The sequence below is a fragment of the Doryrhamphus excisus genome, linkage group LG2, assembly GCF_037039965.1.
Source record: "Doryrhamphus excisus strain RoL-2023G ecotype Guam linkage group LG2, RoL_Dexc_Guam_v1.1, whole genome shotgun sequence".
Classification (NCBI taxonomy): domain Eukaryota; kingdom Metazoa; phylum Chordata; class Actinopteri; order Syngnathiformes; family Syngnathidae; genus Doryrhamphus; species Doryrhamphus excisus.
This window is the reverse complement of record NC_136358.1, coordinates 7942161-7960349: the sequence shown is the minus strand read 5'-3', so window position 1 is coordinate 7960349 and position 18189 is coordinate 7942161. Positions and strand designations below refer to the sequence as shown.

Genomic DNA, 18189 nt, shown 5'->3' with positions numbered 1-18189 from the left:
TTTGAAGAACAAACACGTGCTGGAGTATGGTGAGCGTTCAAAGGTCACTATGTGATCATCAGTCACATCGCAGCTAACGCGGCCAAAACGACTAGATGACTAGCCTGTGTCAGCGGTGGAAGAGACCGTGTTTGTCGACTGCTCTCTCACTTAGAGCCCACCTATGTGCTACCTGGAAGTCCAGCTATTTCTTAACTAATTAGTAATATTAAGGGCTGTCAATTGATTAAGATATTTAATCATGATTAATTCACTTTTGTCTGTAGTTAACTCATTAATCACTTAATTTCAGATAGAAGTGAGTTTTTATCTATAATATGTAGGGATGAAATATGGGCCATTATTTTATTTGAGAAATAATATACATTAAAAAAATTCCCCCAGTTTTTTGCATGTTTAATCCAAGTAGCCTTGAACGCACCTAATTCTGTCCCACACGGATAGACTACTATACTGTATTTTCCACCTTCACCTTTTCACCTCATATTTGAGTGCTAACGTGCATATTTGTGGTACACAAACTCTCTGAGGTGTGTGAAGTCCAGGGTGGTACTGGTGGATGGTGGGTCTGTATTCATTTTGTGCATAGACATGACAAATTAGATCACTATAATGTACGTAATCTTTACAGTTGGCTCACTTGTCCTGACTTTTCCCATTTACACGGCACCCCTGGCCAGTAGCACTCATCATAAATTAATGGAATGAATCCATACTATTGGTATCACCCAATGTCACTCATGGATGAGCTGTATCAGAATTGGCAGCATAAAGCTCTGATTGAAGTATCCCTTTCTACGTGTGTACCTCGAGGCTGCCTCTTTTGGAGGGGTTCAGGATGAGGAACTTCTTGAGTAAGTTTTCACAGTCAGTGGACATATAGAAGGGAATCCTGTATTTGCCACGCAGAACACGCTCTCTCAGCTCCTGGAGATATACAAAGAAGTGCAAAGTCGTTTTTGTCATGATATTCAAGTATGGGAAAAGAAAAAAAAAGCCTCATTGTGTTAAATAAATAGTAAGACAAGTAATGTAGGTGTTGAACAAAACCCTCTGCAGCAGGAGGCAGAGAAAAGGCACACTTGCTAAACCTAGATATTTCACAAGAATGTTAATATCAACATCACATTCAGTATCAGATCGCCCACCCAAAGTGTGTCTGCGCTTCCAGGATGCGTCATGTGGGTGCTGCCTGAATGCACAGCATGATGGGTGGCGTTAATAAAAGCAGTTTGCTGAAAGAAGCAAGGCTTCTTTCGTTGATGGTAGCATCTCATCAAAATATAATCCTAATAACAAAATACAGTCTCTTTGCTCCGTGCATGCACGGAGAAACAAGCAAGACAAACACTACACCCACCCACACTAAACAAACAGCATGCATGCATGCATGCGTGTGTGTTATATAAGTGGTTGTCTGCTGGTTTGAACCTTGAGATTCTGTCCATCAAAAGGCAGAGAGCCGCTGACGAGCGTGTAGAGGATGACTCCCAGACTCCAGACGTCCACCTCAGGCCCGTCGTATTTCTTGCCCTGGAAGAGCTCTGGAGCGGCGTATGGTGGGGAGCCACAAAACGTGTCAAGCTTATTCCCCAGAGTGAACTCGTTACTAAAGCCAAAGTCTGCTATCTTGATGTTCATGTCTGCGTCCAGCAGCAGGTTCTCTGCCTGCAAGACAGGCAGAATTTAAAAAGTTATTAGAGGTAAGAAGAGGGAGTCACTTTGATCTGATTAAAATAGTCAGCTGAGAACACAACTACAAACTAGGAGAATGCATCTTCGGCAAGATGGGTGCAGACAGTCCAAGGGGCCTGGGGTTGCCTAGCAACAGGTGCACTCTCCTTTTCTCTTGCTGTAAATATTCTGTACCTTCTATGTGTGTATACAAGACGATAACTCTTGTCAGAAAAGCTTTGGAAAACGCATTGAACGTGTGCAGATAATGACATAGGTATGAAACGTACTCAAATTTTAACTACAAATTGTTGTGCTACTCTCATAATTATCTCCCCTAAACTTACGGTCACATGTATGAGTGTATGTTCTCACCTTGAGGTCTCTGTGTACTATACACTTCTGATGGCAATACTGCACTGCTGACACAATCTGTAGAGTGACAAAGTCAGCAAGAAGCAGGGATGAGCAGAGAGAATAAATACCAAATTATTGCTAGAAATATATACAGTATATATATATATACACACACACACATATACACACATATATACATACATACATACATATATATATATATCCGCCCTCTCTTTTTTAAACCACTTTTTAGAAAAATGAATTAATCTTTTATAGCCATGCTTTCTATATCAGTTAATCACATTTCATTTCATACTTAATTTATCATATTTCTTAGCTGCCTCAACAGTTTAATGACTTTGCTTTACTGACATCCATTATCTTAAAATACAAAATGCTGTGGGCTGCATTGGAATTGGAACGAATCTGCTGAACAGGCTGGTTACTTTTGTATTCTGCAATTTTTACCAGCTCAAGACTTCAAGAAAAGCTTCTAGAATATAACTTTTTATGGGCCACAATGCTTGTCTGTGTAGTCATTTGTGGGCGCTACATAAAACAGCATTAAAATTACAGCAAAAGGCAGGCAGAAATATACTGAGATATATATGAGAGAAAAGGTGTGTGATGTGTGTGCATGCATACATGTCATAAAAACGTCATAATATCAAATAATTTCATTTTAGTAGCATGAAGTTGAAATATTAAAGGGAAAATACATTATTTTCATAAGTCGTACTATTATGAGAAACAAAGTTGTAATTTTTGGAAAATTAGGTTGGGGTAAAAGTTATAATATGGAAATAAAGTCATAACATTACGAAAGAAAATTTACAAAGTTTACAAAATTTTAATTTTTTTCTACCCAGCAAAAATGTGGAAAAAAACAGCAAAGCTGTTAAGGTCATAGTAATAATCATCTTTTTCACAAAGCCGACATGGCCCTTGCATCCTTTCATGTTTCACTATGTGGCCCTTGCTGGAAAAACGTTTAGACTTCCCTGCTATAGACCCACCATCTAATTTCTCATTTCACAAAAAAAAAATCAGTCTTTGATTAGGCCTAATACGTTAATTAAAACAGCAGCAGTTAGGTTGCAAAAAGAAACAAACATACCTGTCTGAATTTGGCACGGGCTTCTTTCTCCTTCATCCTTCCATGAGCAACTAAGTAATCAAAAACCTCTCCTACAAGATGAGAAGAAACAAGGCTTTCTACAAGGTCTTTTTCTGTTTTGTTTTTTTTCGCAGTGTGAAACTATCACACACACACACACACTCACTCACCTCCACTTGCATACTCCATCACCAGGTACAAAGTCTTTTCTGTCTCGATCACCTCAAAGAGCTTAACTGATGACGGAGCAAACATAAAGAGTAAGTGAGGAGATCATATGAAATGAATGAATTCCACCTGACTGAAGTGTAGACTTACCGATGTTAGGGTGATTTAACATCTTCATGATCCTCACCTCCCGGAAAAGCTGGCAAACAAAAGGCACACACAACACTTGTGGGACACCTATTGTAGATGCTGTTTGAGTTGGTATGTGGCTGCCATTAAAAAGACTGTTTGGCCATGGATATGCGATATTAATGACACGTCAGGGCTCTAGACTAACTTTTTTACTAGCTGCTAGTGGCCCCTAAATTAAAATTTTAGGATTGAGAGCAGAAAATTTAGAGGTGCTCACCAAAATCAACTTGCCAAGTAAATGTTGACATTTCTGATCAGTTTCATTCTATTACTGAGCAATACTGCTTCAATACAGCCCACTTTGCACCTACATCAACCCATCTTACTCTTCTTCCTCTTTAGCAGTTAATGTGGAATGGCAAACTACCTCATTTGTCAACTACATAAATTTGTCTGCAACAAAAAAATATTCAACCATCCCTCTTCTATGCCGCTTATCCTCACAAGGGGCCCGGGTATGCTGGAGCCTATCCCAGACAACCATTCACACTCACATTCATGCCTGGACAATTTTGGAGTCACCAATTACGCTAACATGCATGCTAACCTGCATCCTAGCCACTCTTCCAAAATGCAGCCCCCCCAAAATATTAAATAATAATAAAATAAAATGGGCAAATTAACTGGTAGGGTTAATTCATGTCTGAATTGAAGAGTTATAAAAATATTAAGAGTTGAAGCAAATATTCTTTGATGAGCTACGCAAAATCAGAGTGGCAAGAGCAAAACATTAAGTGATACGAACGTCATGAACCTGACAGCCACTTGTAGCTTCCGTGTGGGACAAACATGAGCTCAGAACAAACTGCATTGCTTGTTTGTTTTAAAGAAAACGCCACTGTGGTTTAGGAAAAAAAAAGCACTTTTGGACACCGTGGACCAAAGGCTAGGCAGATAACTATATCTAGCAAACAGAGTGCCAGAAGCAATAAAAGCCAGGCAAAATGTGTAAACAAAGATGATAGAAAAGTCGATCGAATACGATTGAAACGTGAGCTATCACAGACGTTGCCATTGGCAGACTTAGTTGTCATCAATCGACTCCACATTTTGTAGACTATTTCCATTCTTGAGGTAATAAGGGACAAAGTGCATCTCTTGGTGTACTTTTACCTGGTCGCACATGCGTGAGTGGATGAAAAATTCACATGCCACGTCTCATATTTTAGTCAAAGTCTGGAGCCTTGCATGTGGATCGGGCAAAAGGGACATGTTCAAACACCATAAAGAGGGTGTGGTCTTGTGTGACAGAAGCAGTCTATAAAACCACAAGTGATGCTAGGCCGTCAGTCTCTAATATGAAAAGATTTTAGTTCTGTTCTAATTTGCTTCAGAAAACTTCAATCCTGGCACAGCAGCCTGAGTAAAATAAAACATTTTTAAAAGCTGGTAAAAAAAAAAATGTGGTTACATCAAAGACTCATTTTCAAAGGTGAGAGAATAAACATAATGGGGTGTAAACATAATATGCTCCAGAAAAAAATATTTCAGGGAGAACTGTCTTATTTTAGAGGGGAGGCACACTTTGAAAACCCCTGTTCTAATCCACATACTAAGACCATTGGCATTTATGTGGCAAGCCAGGCACTGGTTCTGCATTTGTACTGAGAGATTGCATGTGTGTGCGTGTGCGCATGTGTGTCAGTGGACAGACCCCACCCTGCCAAGATCAAACGAAGTAATTGCAGCTTATTTCCTGTAATTAAAACTCTCCCTGAAAACTAGAGTGCTTCCAAAAAAAAGCAGTTAGGGGAAAGTAGGAGTGAGAGGACACACTCCAACAATGGGTGACTTGAGAATAATTAATTCAACGTTAAAGGATATTTTCTTGAAACAGTGTGGGGGATGTGCATGTGGGTGGGACTGGAGAGAAAACCAGACAAAAAAAGAACAAACAGACAGAGACTCACCTTCTGCAAACTTGAAGAGTTGAGCTGCGTCTTATCAATGATTTTAACAGCCACCTATGACAAAACACCCAAAACATTTACTTACTGGTTACAGTTTTATTCATTTATTGCAGTATGATTCAAAGTAGTCAAAACTGAAACTGAAATTCCCTCAAAAAAATGTTGTCATCATAGTTTTGACATGACTGCACCTCAAAGGACTTCAGAAAGTGTTCTGTTGGCTTTTCAAGGACACACAATTGGACGATAACACAATCGCAGCAGAAATCGGTTACATAATAGGGCAGAATGTAGACTCTCACAAGGGTCTATTGCATGGTTTGAAAGGATTAAAAAAGACGGGGAGAGGGGTGAAATAAGCTTTGGAAAACAGCAATAGAGAGGCAGATGGTATAGATATGAAGTGTGAAGAGCTTGTTTAAATAAGTGCAATGCCTCTCTCCAATTCTAACTGCTTTCTTCCAGTCCACTTTATGGTTGTGCTCATTTGACTCTTGCATGCCCTCTGACTCTCCCTTATTTTTCCAGTGTGTGTGTGTGTGTGTGTGTGTGTGTGTGTGTGTGTGTGTGTGTGTGTGTGTGTGTGTGTGTGTGTGCCAGCGAGTCACATGGAGTGTTATCAGGGTGTCAGGCATAGAGCTGTCACACATTGACAGAGCCCGCCCACCTCTACCCTCCTTCCTATCCGACGCGTTGACTTGACTGGTCCAAAGAAAGGAGCCTAGCATGGCTCCCTTAAATGACACGCCACTGGCTTACATCACAACTGCGTATCACAGTACAGACATGGAGGCTTCTCCATTCTCACAGACAATGGTGAGCTAATCATCTTCAGCAGAGGATGCACTGTACTTAAGTGCACACAGCATGAACCCCCCCCCCCCAACAAAACAGTTTCAAGATATCCTAAAACATACCAATGCAAAAGCGAATGAAAGCTAATTTAGACAGTAGTTGGTGTACAAATTATTACTAAACCTCATCAAGGTCAAGTCAATGCCAGGCTGAAAGTAGAACGCATGCTTACCTCTTTGCCAGTGAGAACATGCCGAGCCAGTTTGACCTTGGCAAAGTTGCCTTTGCCGATGGTCTTCAGCAAACGGTAGTTGCCGATATGCGGCTGGTCGTCTGAAGTGGTGGTTGCGATGGAGTTCCGACACCGTGACATGCTAGAGCGGCCCGATGACGACTTGGAGTCCTAACAAGTCAGAGAGAGGAAAGAGCATTGATATACATGATACAGGATTATTTTCTCATTTTCTCTTCTAATAATAAATACCTATAAAAATATAATCTAAAAGGTAAAAATTTGTTGCTAAAAAGCATACAGGGGGAAATTCAAACATTTTATGAGTACCTCCCTCTATTTTTTAATTAATTGAATTTACATTATTTCCAATGGAAAGGGTGGTGTAAGAAAAGTATACCCTTTATGTGTATTTGTCTTGAATTGATCAAATATTGGCAGTCAATTTGGAACCCTCACAGTTGCATATCTGTTTTCAGGATGGGATTTTTGCTGTTCACAGGATTTCCTGTTTTTCTGACTTGATTTTCTGATGTTAAACTTATCTCAAGTTGCCTCTGGGGGCATACATGCCTACATTCATACATGTACTTGTCTGTAGAGGAGTCGATTACAACCTGATATAAAATTAACAACAATAATAATCATAATATCAAGGCAAACAGAGCTCTGGTATCGGATCACAATTGTCATCAGTAGATATCCAAATTCAGATTAAGTCAGAAGTGAAAAATGAATTTCAGTGAAAATGTGAATTGGTTCATCCTTTTGAGCAACCACAACTCTTGTGGACTATTTTGCTTGATAGCCTCCTTTTTTCGCAATGTAACAATGGGGAAAAAAACAAACGGAACTCAATGTGGCACTTTGATTTTGATCCAAAATTGGAGATAAAGTGTTTGCAATGATGGCTGGTACACCCAATGAACGAATAATACACACACAGAACGTTTAAAAAGTTGACCAATTGCAGCCCCGAATCATGACGTTTAATTTGTTCCGACGTGCAAGTAGTGCTCTACAAGACGTCGTAGCGTAAGCTGGCACCTCAACACATAGCATAAGCATAAGACAGGCTTCAGAGATTGAACTTGAAAGTGATACAGGTGAAAGGCAACACAATGCAAACTTGGAAAGCAGCTAAGTTTATTCAAGGGTCAAAATGCATACAGAATAGGATTGGGCGATACAGGCCTTAGTGTATCACAATAATTTTGGGATGTATCACGACATGACAATATAAAAATTTTAATTTGTACAAAAAGCTCCAAACCTTAAGCCTCATAATTAAGGACACTTGTCTCAAAATTGTAAAGCCAATGTATTTATTGGGGACACCCTGGCTAGCTTTTCCAATGGGATGTCAGCCTCTGCACACATTGCTACTAAATATTCAATTAATATAAGTGTGGTGCCTGTGCTTGTTTTTAAGGACGATATAGTCATCCATGCAATTCCAACATATAGCATATGGCAGATATTTATGACACTCTTATTTTGTTTACGCAGACATGGGGCAAACGGCATTCTTATTTTGAGGCTGTGTGTGTGTTCCGTGTGTGTGGAGAATGTGTATTTACGGTAAAGACGAACACACCTCTCGTATTTATTCCACTCAGTATATGCATGTCACCATCGGACATTGTAAAACCAGCCCGAGCCGCACACACACAACCACACGAGCGTGTTAAACTAAGCTAACCCCTGCGAGCTTCCATTCACGCTCTGCAAGAGAAGATTCAGCCAACTTTCTCTGGCGTTTATCGCCATTTCAACTTGTGGAGGTCGGGAGGAGATTGTTCATGTTTATAGTAATTTTGTGCCACGATATAGAGCCATGTGCCGAGTAAATACTTGTCCACATGAATGTTCCTTCTCATCACGATGACAGCATTTGATTCGTCTTATCTCGGCTTGTTTACGTTTATCATTTATATTGGTGGAAGTCATAATTAGAAGAATCTATACCGGTTTATAAAAAAATATCGCCCAACCCTAGTGGAGAGTATGGAAAAAATGCATACATGTTGGCAAGACTGTGAAATGTACCTTAACTCTTAATCTGTCTTATATCACATACATAAGCTAAGGCATGATTTTCCTGTTGCTACTCAGGTTCTGTGATTAACGTTTACACATTGTGTTTCACATTGTGCACCAGGTGAGGTGTTTTTTGAATGAAGAAAAAAAAACACGCTGGCAGGTTTAGCATGCTTGGCAACAGAAACAACAAAGGGTCAGAACGTGTGTGTGTGTGTGTGTGTGTGTGTGTGAGAGAGAGAGATCTGATTGGACAGGTGACGAGGATCAGGTAAGACTGGCTACACAGTCGCGCAGTGTGAAGTCACGGGATGCTGGTATGCACAGTGCATAGTCAAGTGCAGGAGGTACTGTGCATTTTAATGGTTTATTTCCAACATGCTTAGCAAAGTTTACAATTAGCAACTTGTAACACTTGTACACTGCACTGTTTTTTTTTTACAGTAGACTGCTTTGACAACTGCATTTTATTTATTTCGAAGAAATTCAGTTCTTGTTTGTTTATTTTATATACAAACATCGCTCACTATAACAATATGTTGATACGGCTACAGCATGAAACAAAAACAAAATACAAATCATAGTTTATATTTTGCTTTGAACCAGAATACAAACAGCAATAATGGAAAACATAACTGTGAATGACACTATTTTATACTTATTCAAAATCTCATGTTTTTCAACTAGATCAGGTCTATTAAGCAGAAACATAATAAAAATACATATTTAGCATTTTAATAGAAAATTCTACATTTGTCTTTTATGAAATCTGTGATAGCTTAGCCTGTTGCTAATCAATAACTTAAGTGTCTCATACTGTTGTTGTGGTTCCTTATAAAGTGTGCAGCCAGTATGACAAGGCATGCCCAGTGATATACAATGTTAAGATAACGTTTAACTTGTCAGTTGAGATATAACATTTCCATTCAGGATTGTGACAAATTATCACAGTTTTATTGAATGTGATGTGATGTTTAAAAAGTAAAATCGGTAAAATTTAAAATCAGAACAAAACAATGAGCTGTGGAATAATGGAAATAAGCATTTAAAAAACAGTGTGATTTGTATAATATTTAACATGGTCCTGAATATGGCACATATGTGAAAAAAAAAAATTGTAACACAAAACTGGACTCTCAATTCAAAGCCAAAAATCAGCCTTACTGAACACTGCCTTTCACTGTGCACTGCACACTTACATTGCGCACACTACAATTAACTTTGTACGTTTCACCGCGCACTGTAGTGCATTTTTTAAGAAACAAGCAAGTCTGGCGAGAAGTCCTCACACACACAAGCTCAGGCACACGGGCGACCATGAAGGGTGGCACAAATCACACTCTGACCTCTTCGAGATTTGACAGCAATGAGCAAGATGGTACAAAGTAATCGCTTTGGATGGTTCTTCTCCTCACTAGTTTATTTTATTCGTGCAATTATCTTGGAACAAATTAGAGGCTCACTCAGTGTTGCGAATAAGCCACAGACCACAATCAAGACCTTCCTCCCTTATGTTAGCACACTTTGAGGCCCTGAGAAACAGGGAGACCCATGATTACTTCATTGTGTTTCCTGCTTTAAATAGAAACGTCTGTCTCCCGCTTAGAGCCCTCATCTTTCCACACAGCCCCATGCTGACTCTGCAGAATGCTTCATCTTGAGCACAAGTGGGATTAAAAACAAATGGCAGTTGCATCAATCCAGGAGCTGAGCGGAGGTCCTTATGTGGTCTTGTGAGGGTGGAGAGGGCGAGCAAATGATTTTTATTTTTGGATCATGAGGGTGAGGGAGTGGGAGACAGACAATGCTATCATGGACATAACTATAACACAAGGTGTGGACACTTTTTAAAAATCATTTCATGTGACTGACAGTACAGATTTTCCTTAATATCCATATTTATTTGCCAAAGAAATGTGTGAACAGTAAAACCAGCAATGGCTGTCTCTCCACTGTTGCGGCATTGAGCACTTTTTCTTATTGAGTAAGTAATTTACAGCATCAGAATGAGAACAGCTGCACTAAAAACTTGTGGGAATATTTAGGTTTGAAACAGAATGAACTCAGACGACCAACACACAGTTTTCTCAATTTAGAAAAGAAAGTATGGGTGGATGTGCTCGGGCAGCGGCACCTCAGTCCCGTCAGTCAACACTTGCTGAGGCGTTTACGGGGGACAATTATAAAGACAACAGTGCAAAATGGTGCATGCCCACATACTAGACGGTGTCGTTGGCCACATTGCAAAAACATACATACTACATATGGCAAGCCAATGTCTTATACAGGTACAATTTAGAAATTCTTGACCTACGAGAGAGATTTTAAGGACACAAATAGACATAATATATTTTTTTGTATAGACAGGAAGTCTATATCATTGTATATTGTCATGTCCTCCACTCTTTAGTCTTCCTCCTATCCTCTTTCATGTTGGGACTGTTTGTGTAGAGCCATTCTTCCTTCATTTTTAGGCAGCTGCAGGCAAGGTAACCCTTGAGCACACACACACACTAACACGAATACATGTCCACATTTCCACCCACCACCCACACTCTTAGTGCCAATTATAGATGAGATGAATAACAACATATGATGCTACATATCTTTTTCTCATTAGGTTTTAGGTTATTCATTTAGTAAACATTGTTGGTAAAAGGTTTAAGCACTGCTTGTGTTAGACTCCAGCCTCATTAACGCTGACATTTACTAATCAAGGGTTCAAGACAGAAGCTGTTGAGATACAAAGGCCACAACCACAGATGTGCCCCATGCAACCTAGTAAATAATATCAAGCACCCAGCATGTGTATACAGTTAGCATTCTTAATCCATTAGACAAGGGCCAACTTGAACCAAAACATACTCTAATCTTATCATTTTTTCCTTTTAAGAAATCATGAAAATCAAAATCATCAATTCCAGCCACCCAAAACTTTAACATACAAAAATCTTTATTATTAGGAGTGTTCTGATTACATACTGATCCGATATCAGCAACAACAAAAAATCATATTGATCATATTGTCACCTGGTCATTTCATCCATTGACTACTGCAACTCACTCCTCTTTGGAATCACCCTGAAGTCCCTCCACAAACTGTTCCAGCCCCAAATACAAGCAAAACCACCTCATTTGACAACATCACCCCCATCCTACATCAGTTTCACCAGATCCTAGTCAAGAAGAGAATACATTACATTAACTCCCCCTACACTTCATATCAACACCATACACAACCCGAGCGCTCATGTGAATGGCCTCCTCCACATCGCCACTCCAGTACGCTCCCTCGGATCTTCCTCTTCCATCTACCTCACTGTGCCCTCAGCACCATGGGGAGCAGAACTTTCAGTTGCTCTGCTCCTAAACTTTGGAACTCATTACCATCAGATTTGTTTCGTAACTTCGAAACATCAACTCACTTCCCCATCTTCAAATCCAGACTCAAAACTCACCTTCATGACTGCATACTCCCTACGACTGCTTCTACACAGTCTTCAATTGTTGATTTTATCCTTTCTGTACGATATGCAGTGTCTGAGTTTTAACAGATGCGTTAATAAATTCAATATATTATTAACCTGCATCTAAAATCTCCAATATTGGCATTCCAATACAGGAAGTTCATTCTAGATACTGTCCCAGAACTTTTATCCAGCGCCACCCATGGGAGCCAATGGGATCCCAACACCAGCACTGACGTGTAAACAATAGGAATGAGTAAAAGTGGTGTCGGCCGTGTGACAGTATTTTCTGTTAAGGGGGACCAATTATGCCCTTTGTATTGAGTTGTGGTCCCCCATAGAGCAGCTACACACAAAAACTTTTTAGATTTTGCAGAATGTACACCTATTCCAGCTGTATTTAATTTGATTTGTGCTTTCTGTTCTTCAGCAAAATGCTGGCTCCACTCCGTGTTAAAAAACAGAGTGTAACTGTGTCAGCTAGCCAAGAACAACAGAGTCAACCATCATAGCCGGGGTCAATGACAACATGGCCTGTCACGATAAATTTTGCTGGTCGATAATTGTGCTATTAACCATGAACCTATATTCGATAATTTTGACTTAAAAAAACCCATTAGGATTATCATTCAAATATCATTGTATCCTATCACATTTGAGCCACTAGATGGTTCTCAAGTGTAGAGTACCTGTGTGAGGCATACCATATTAGCCACAATCACGGAGCATTAGATGGATAAAAACAAATATATTACCAACGTATGATGCAGAATATTAATATGAGCTCTAGCCATGTGCTTTCCAGACTTTTTTTTTTAACAAAAACTGTACAGCAAAGCCCTGTGGGAAACAGGAAGTACTCCCAGCAACACTGTGACACAACAGAGGACACTGAACGTGCACCATTTTGAGCCATTTCGTTTAATATTTACTCCGCAGATCAAAAGCCTCAGTAACTGGAACTGTGGCTTTCGGCTTACAAACTATCCCCTTTGTGCTTCCATTCATATTCACATTTGCTTGCTAACTGCTAGCACTGCTAACCTAATAGCGGAGAAGATGCTCTCTTCACTCTCTTCTGTGTTCATTTCATATAGAGCACAGACACATATACACACAGAAACATGCAGAATGAATCCTCTTGTCATCCTGTCAGTGTAGCACAGAGACAAATGGCGCACATACACTTTATTAATTTATCAAGGTCTCATAATTATCTGTTTTGTTGTTTTTTTTTATTATCTTTCGATGAATCGATATATCCATTATTGTGACAGGCCTACTGTTGATGGTGACTGGCTGCCAACAGGGATGTTTTGTGATAAAAATACACTACAAACATGGACTCATGCACTGTACTAAATAACAAGACCCTCGCCATGCTGTGCGTTAGCCGGTGAATGTACATGAATTACGGCAACATGTTTTTTTTTTGTGGATTTAATGTAAACCTAAAAATATACTAACCGGGGCGTACACTCGCCAACATTCCACCGTCTATAATAATAGTCTTTGCATGCAGTGTGTACACACAAGCAGCAACACAGAGAGGCCGTGTACTTTTTCATGCTAGTGTCACACCAGGTCTCAGATAGGTGTGAATGTGTTGAACTGGATTACCCCATGCTATAAGGGTGTATGTGGAACACACTACATGTGCCTCTTCAACACATGAAAATAAAAAAAGGAGGGTTGCAATAAATCCACACAGAGGATAACAAGAAAAATGACAGAACAACTTGTCGTATTTCTTAACAATTTAACTGAAAAACATACAGTACCTTCCAGCCCATGCACGCTCCCGACCCCAGCCCTTCAGGATGAGGTGCAGTACTGCAGCGCCTCAACGTATAACATTCCCCTGCATTTTATTGTCCGATTAGAAACAATAATGATGTCACACTTCCATTAAAGACATTACACACTATATAGAAAGATCATAAATGTCAACTGCAACTTAGAGTTATCCTTTGAAGATGAGGCTACTGATGAGAAGACATTACTAGTTGCAACATCACCCAGCCCTCCTACATGGTGTATAATAAATATTCCTGCAAACATTATATTGGTGACATGCTAAAAACACAGAAACAGGCAGGGACCATCCACCATCCAGTACAGTAGGCTTGTGCACTGATAGGACAGCCTCATCACAGCTTTCTGCACCGTATTTGATATATAAATATAAGGAAATATATAAATATATATAAATATGGACACCTTTTTAGTAAAACATACTTATATATACAGACATTTACTGTATATAGTAAAGCAAATCATTTTAAATCTAAATTCTAATCTAAATTAAGCCTTTTCAACCATAACATGGTTAACTGAATGAAAATACAAATGAATGAAAAATACAAATGAAATGAATGAAAATACAAATACAAGACACTAAGAAGACACGTTAAAATTGTGAATGCAATATTCTACACTGGTCACACGACATGTCAGTAATGTTAATTTAATGTTCGGTGAGACATTGACTACCAAACTTGATTGCCAGAATAATCGGCATTTGTGGCAGGTTGAATGATCTAATGTTTTCTAAAGTATGAAGGAATGAGAGACCTGAACTACTGTTTACGTACAATGTACAACGTAAAATGTACAGCATACATGTGCTACTGTTAAGACAACCCACATTTTTACATGCTTATGTCTTTGTGCTTCTTGGTTGGGCGGTCATTGAATGCCCCATAGTTGAGTGTTAAGACGCAAACGTTTTGTTTGGCTATGGAAGCACTAGCTTTGACAGTCAATCCGGCCTCAAACCTTGCAGAAAGGTGAACACAAGTTGAAGGAAAACTGCATACATTTGGAATTTTGACCATCATCATGGCAAGCTCTCAACCTCTTATGACCTCGGACGGAGGCAAGTGAAGCGTGCCCACACATGTGCATAAACTCTACACCACTCCATTTAAAAAACTTTATTCCTACAAACACAACAGCACCGCTCAAATCCAACACCAATTCTTAAACACATCACCATTCTCAACACGCGCGCGAGCACACTCCTGCAAGGTGCATTCACGGATCAGAACATCACTATCAAATTGTTACAGCATCTTAGACAACCTCCAATGTTGTGAAAGCTTAACATGAAGGAAGGACAATTGCCATGAACAAGAGGCACTTCTAGCTTCATCTCACAGTCACACATTACGGCAGTCATGGCCATCAGGCTCCAAAACAAACAACACACTTCCAGCCTTCACAATAAAAGTGCTGTGCGTTACATCCTGTCAAATAAGTGTCTCAGAATATAAACACAGAACACACAGAAAAGAGAAACAGCTAAAAGATGGCCCAATTTAATTGTCTACGATAAAATCTCTTAGTTTACAATTCTTACTGTACTGCATTTGAAAACGGCAATACTGTTCATTAGCGCAGCCTACGGCCTCTGTATGCTGTTGAGCATACATTCTTAGAATGTTTTTGTTATATGTAGTCTATTTTGATACATCTGCCTCATTTGCGTAAGATTTGAAAATGACGTGTGTTTAACTTTAAACAGAAGATGTATACTTACTGCACATTAATAAAATCACCTGCTGAAGTTGCATAATCCAAAAAGGAGCTGAGGAAAGCGGCGCGAGGAAGACCATCACACAATCGACTGACTCATTGACTCATAATAGCTACAAAAAAAAAATCATTGAAAGTGTGGATATATTTTGAAATGGTTACAGATGACCCCAAGAAAGTAAAGTGAAACTTGTGTCAGCAGCTTATTGCATATCACATGACAACAACCAATATCGAGCGTCATTTCAAACAGGTAAGGCTGTTAGACCAACTTCATTTTATATCCCGACCATGGATTATAATCCAAGAAATTAGGCTGTGAGAGTTTTGGTAGGTAGTTGTTTTTGGTGAAATGTGATATGCCCCCTTTTCGATTGCTTTCTGAGTCACTTAATAAAAGCTACTGTTGTTGCACTGTGACAATGTTTATTTGTTTATATCTTGGCCTTTTTCTTTGAGGTGGAAAAGTCGCAAATGAGATCGGTTTATTTGTAGGGATCCATTAGCTGTGCTCTAAAAAAAAAAAATACATTATTCAATCCTCTATGGACCAAATCTCATGACTCAGATTTGATTCTTGGTGAAAAACAGATCTTGTGTGTCGTATGTTTGACGTTGATTTGAATTTCGTTTGGAGTTGTTAATACATACAATGACAAAGTTAGCGTGCTTTTCAGGTAACTTAAAAAATCGAAGCCATCATTTTGCATCCATTCTCAGGTTAGCGTACAATATGCCGCATTTCTTGATGTGTTGTGAATACACTGCTTGGGGTCCAGCAGAATTATTCATGTAGTTTTATTTTTAAAAAACATCCTCGTTAGCATTCTTTTTGGCTTGCATGGAAACCAAGGACACTGAATGAACAGGGACGTCGACTTTGCCGCAAAAGAGTGGAACAGAGTGTAGTATGCCATGGAGCAGAAACTGCACCATGATGGTGACCATGGGCGCTGGGACGGGCTAGGCGCACAACAATGTACAATGTATTCACTAGCTCTGCGCCGAGTGTCAAATAAAGTTATGCGCTGTCAATGTGTGCTGAAATGTTAGCCAGTTTGTTACCAATAAATAAATGTGCTTTACAATTTGAGACAAGTGTATTTCATGATATGGCTTAAGGTTTGTAGCTTTTTAGGAAAGATTGCCGAGTGGTTTGCATGTAGGCCACACGGTCAGGAGATCGAGAAGACCTGGGTTCGAATCTCTGTTTGGCATCTCTGTGTGGAGTTTGCATGTTCTTTGGGTTTATGTTTTTTTTTTCTGGGTACTCCAGTTTCCTCCCAAAAACATGCATGCATGGCGACTCTAAATTGTCCATAAGTATGAATGTGAATGATGTTTGTCTATATGTGCCCTCTGACTGGCTGGCGACAAGTCAAGGGTGTACCCTATCTCTCGCCTGAAGTCAGCGAGGGTAGGCTCCAGCATACTCGCAACCCTAATGAAGATAAGCGTCATGGAACATGGATGGATGATTATATGGTCATATGGCAAAGTCCATATCGTCAAACCCTAATACACACACACATAGTCATGGAATAAAGTATTAGACCACTGATGTAAGACAAAACTTACTTTGATGCCTGGTACAACTAAGGGTACAGAACAATGACGATAATGATGAAAAAGCTTATAATTTTTTTTGGAAATATAATGTTATAGGTATTCATGTAGGAATATAAGTGATTTTGGCAAATCAAGAAAACCACGGAAGTTGCTAGATATCTCTTAAATTAAAACTCTTGTGAGTTATTTGTTATCATCTGTCCAAACAAATGTACCATTAGTTGTGTCAGGCATTAAAGTGAAGAAATAAAGTGAAGAAACAAGGGTGGTCTAATAATTGTACATACATATACAAAATATGGGATGTTTAAAAGTGACATTGGTGGTGAAGAAATGACACGTGATGGCGACTAAAGTAAATAATTCCATTTGACAGCTAATGAAACAAAATTGAAAAAATGACAAGGCATGTCCAAGTTAACCCTCGATCCACTTGCCAAACATATTATCCTACATATCCATGGCAACCAACTACAGACAAAGGCATCGCAGCGGAAGGAGAAATCCACACTCTTTCACCTAAATGACGTCAAGCTCCTCCACAGGCAGGTCAACAGTGTGCTGCCACACCCACCTCCACTCAACTGGAAAGGCTTGTTTTACTCCACTTCGTTTTAGACAATCCGGCGCACACACACACACACAAACACGCACGCGTGTACGTGCGGCAAAGACCCAGAGCCTCAGTGCAGCACCTGTTCATGTAGCGTTTATGAGGCTACTGGAGCTAGCAACGCTGACACAGCTCATTCAATTAAAATGTAATTCCAGTCAAGTGAAATACAAACTGAGTGTGTATCTCTGTGACAGCGTGGAGCAGGAGGACTACCGGGTGCTGAAAACAAATATGAATGTGATGGCTTGAGCTAACTCGCTCAAGCGTGTGCACGCGTGTGTGTGTGTGTGTGTGTGTGTGTGTGAGACAGGTTCTCTGTTGCTAAGGGCCCCGGCTAGCTTTGTCATTCAGCTCTTCTGCCTAGCGACTGCTCGGTGAAGAAGGAGAGAGGCATAATTTATGGTTTCCTGGGCGTAGCGGCAAGGACGATGCGTTCATGTGAGCTCGCTTTAAGATTTGCTCGTGCGATGACTCATTCAGTGGGAGCATGAATGAGGAAAGGCCGAAAAAACAAC

The 18189-nt window shown here is 39.7% G+C and overlaps 1 protein-coding gene across 10 annotated transcripts in view; it reads right to left on the bottom strand.

Moving 5' to 3' along the window:
• Window positions 1-18189, bottom strand: part of mark2b (MAP/microtubule affinity-regulating kinase 2b) — a 34579-nt gene that overhangs the window by 12684 nt on the left and 3706 nt on the right. For all 10 annotated transcript variants that reach the window (XM_078797013.1, XM_078797018.1, XM_078797023.1 and 7 more), the window contains exons 2-9: window positions 6446-6616; window positions 5419-5472; window positions 3467-3515; window positions 3319-3384; window positions 3149-3219; window positions 2050-2106; window positions 1432-1668; window positions 808-927 (exon numbers count right to left, since the gene is read on the bottom strand). In XM_078797013.1, the coding sequence (XP_078653139.1) occupies window positions 808-927; window positions 1432-1668; window positions 2050-2106; window positions 3149-3219; window positions 3319-3384; window positions 3467-3515; window positions 5419-5472; window positions 6446-6616 (825 nt within the window). The remainder of the gene's footprint in view (window positions 1-807; window positions 928-1431; window positions 1669-2049; window positions 2107-3148; window positions 3220-3318; window positions 3385-3466; window positions 3516-5418; window positions 5473-6445; window positions 6617-18189) is intronic.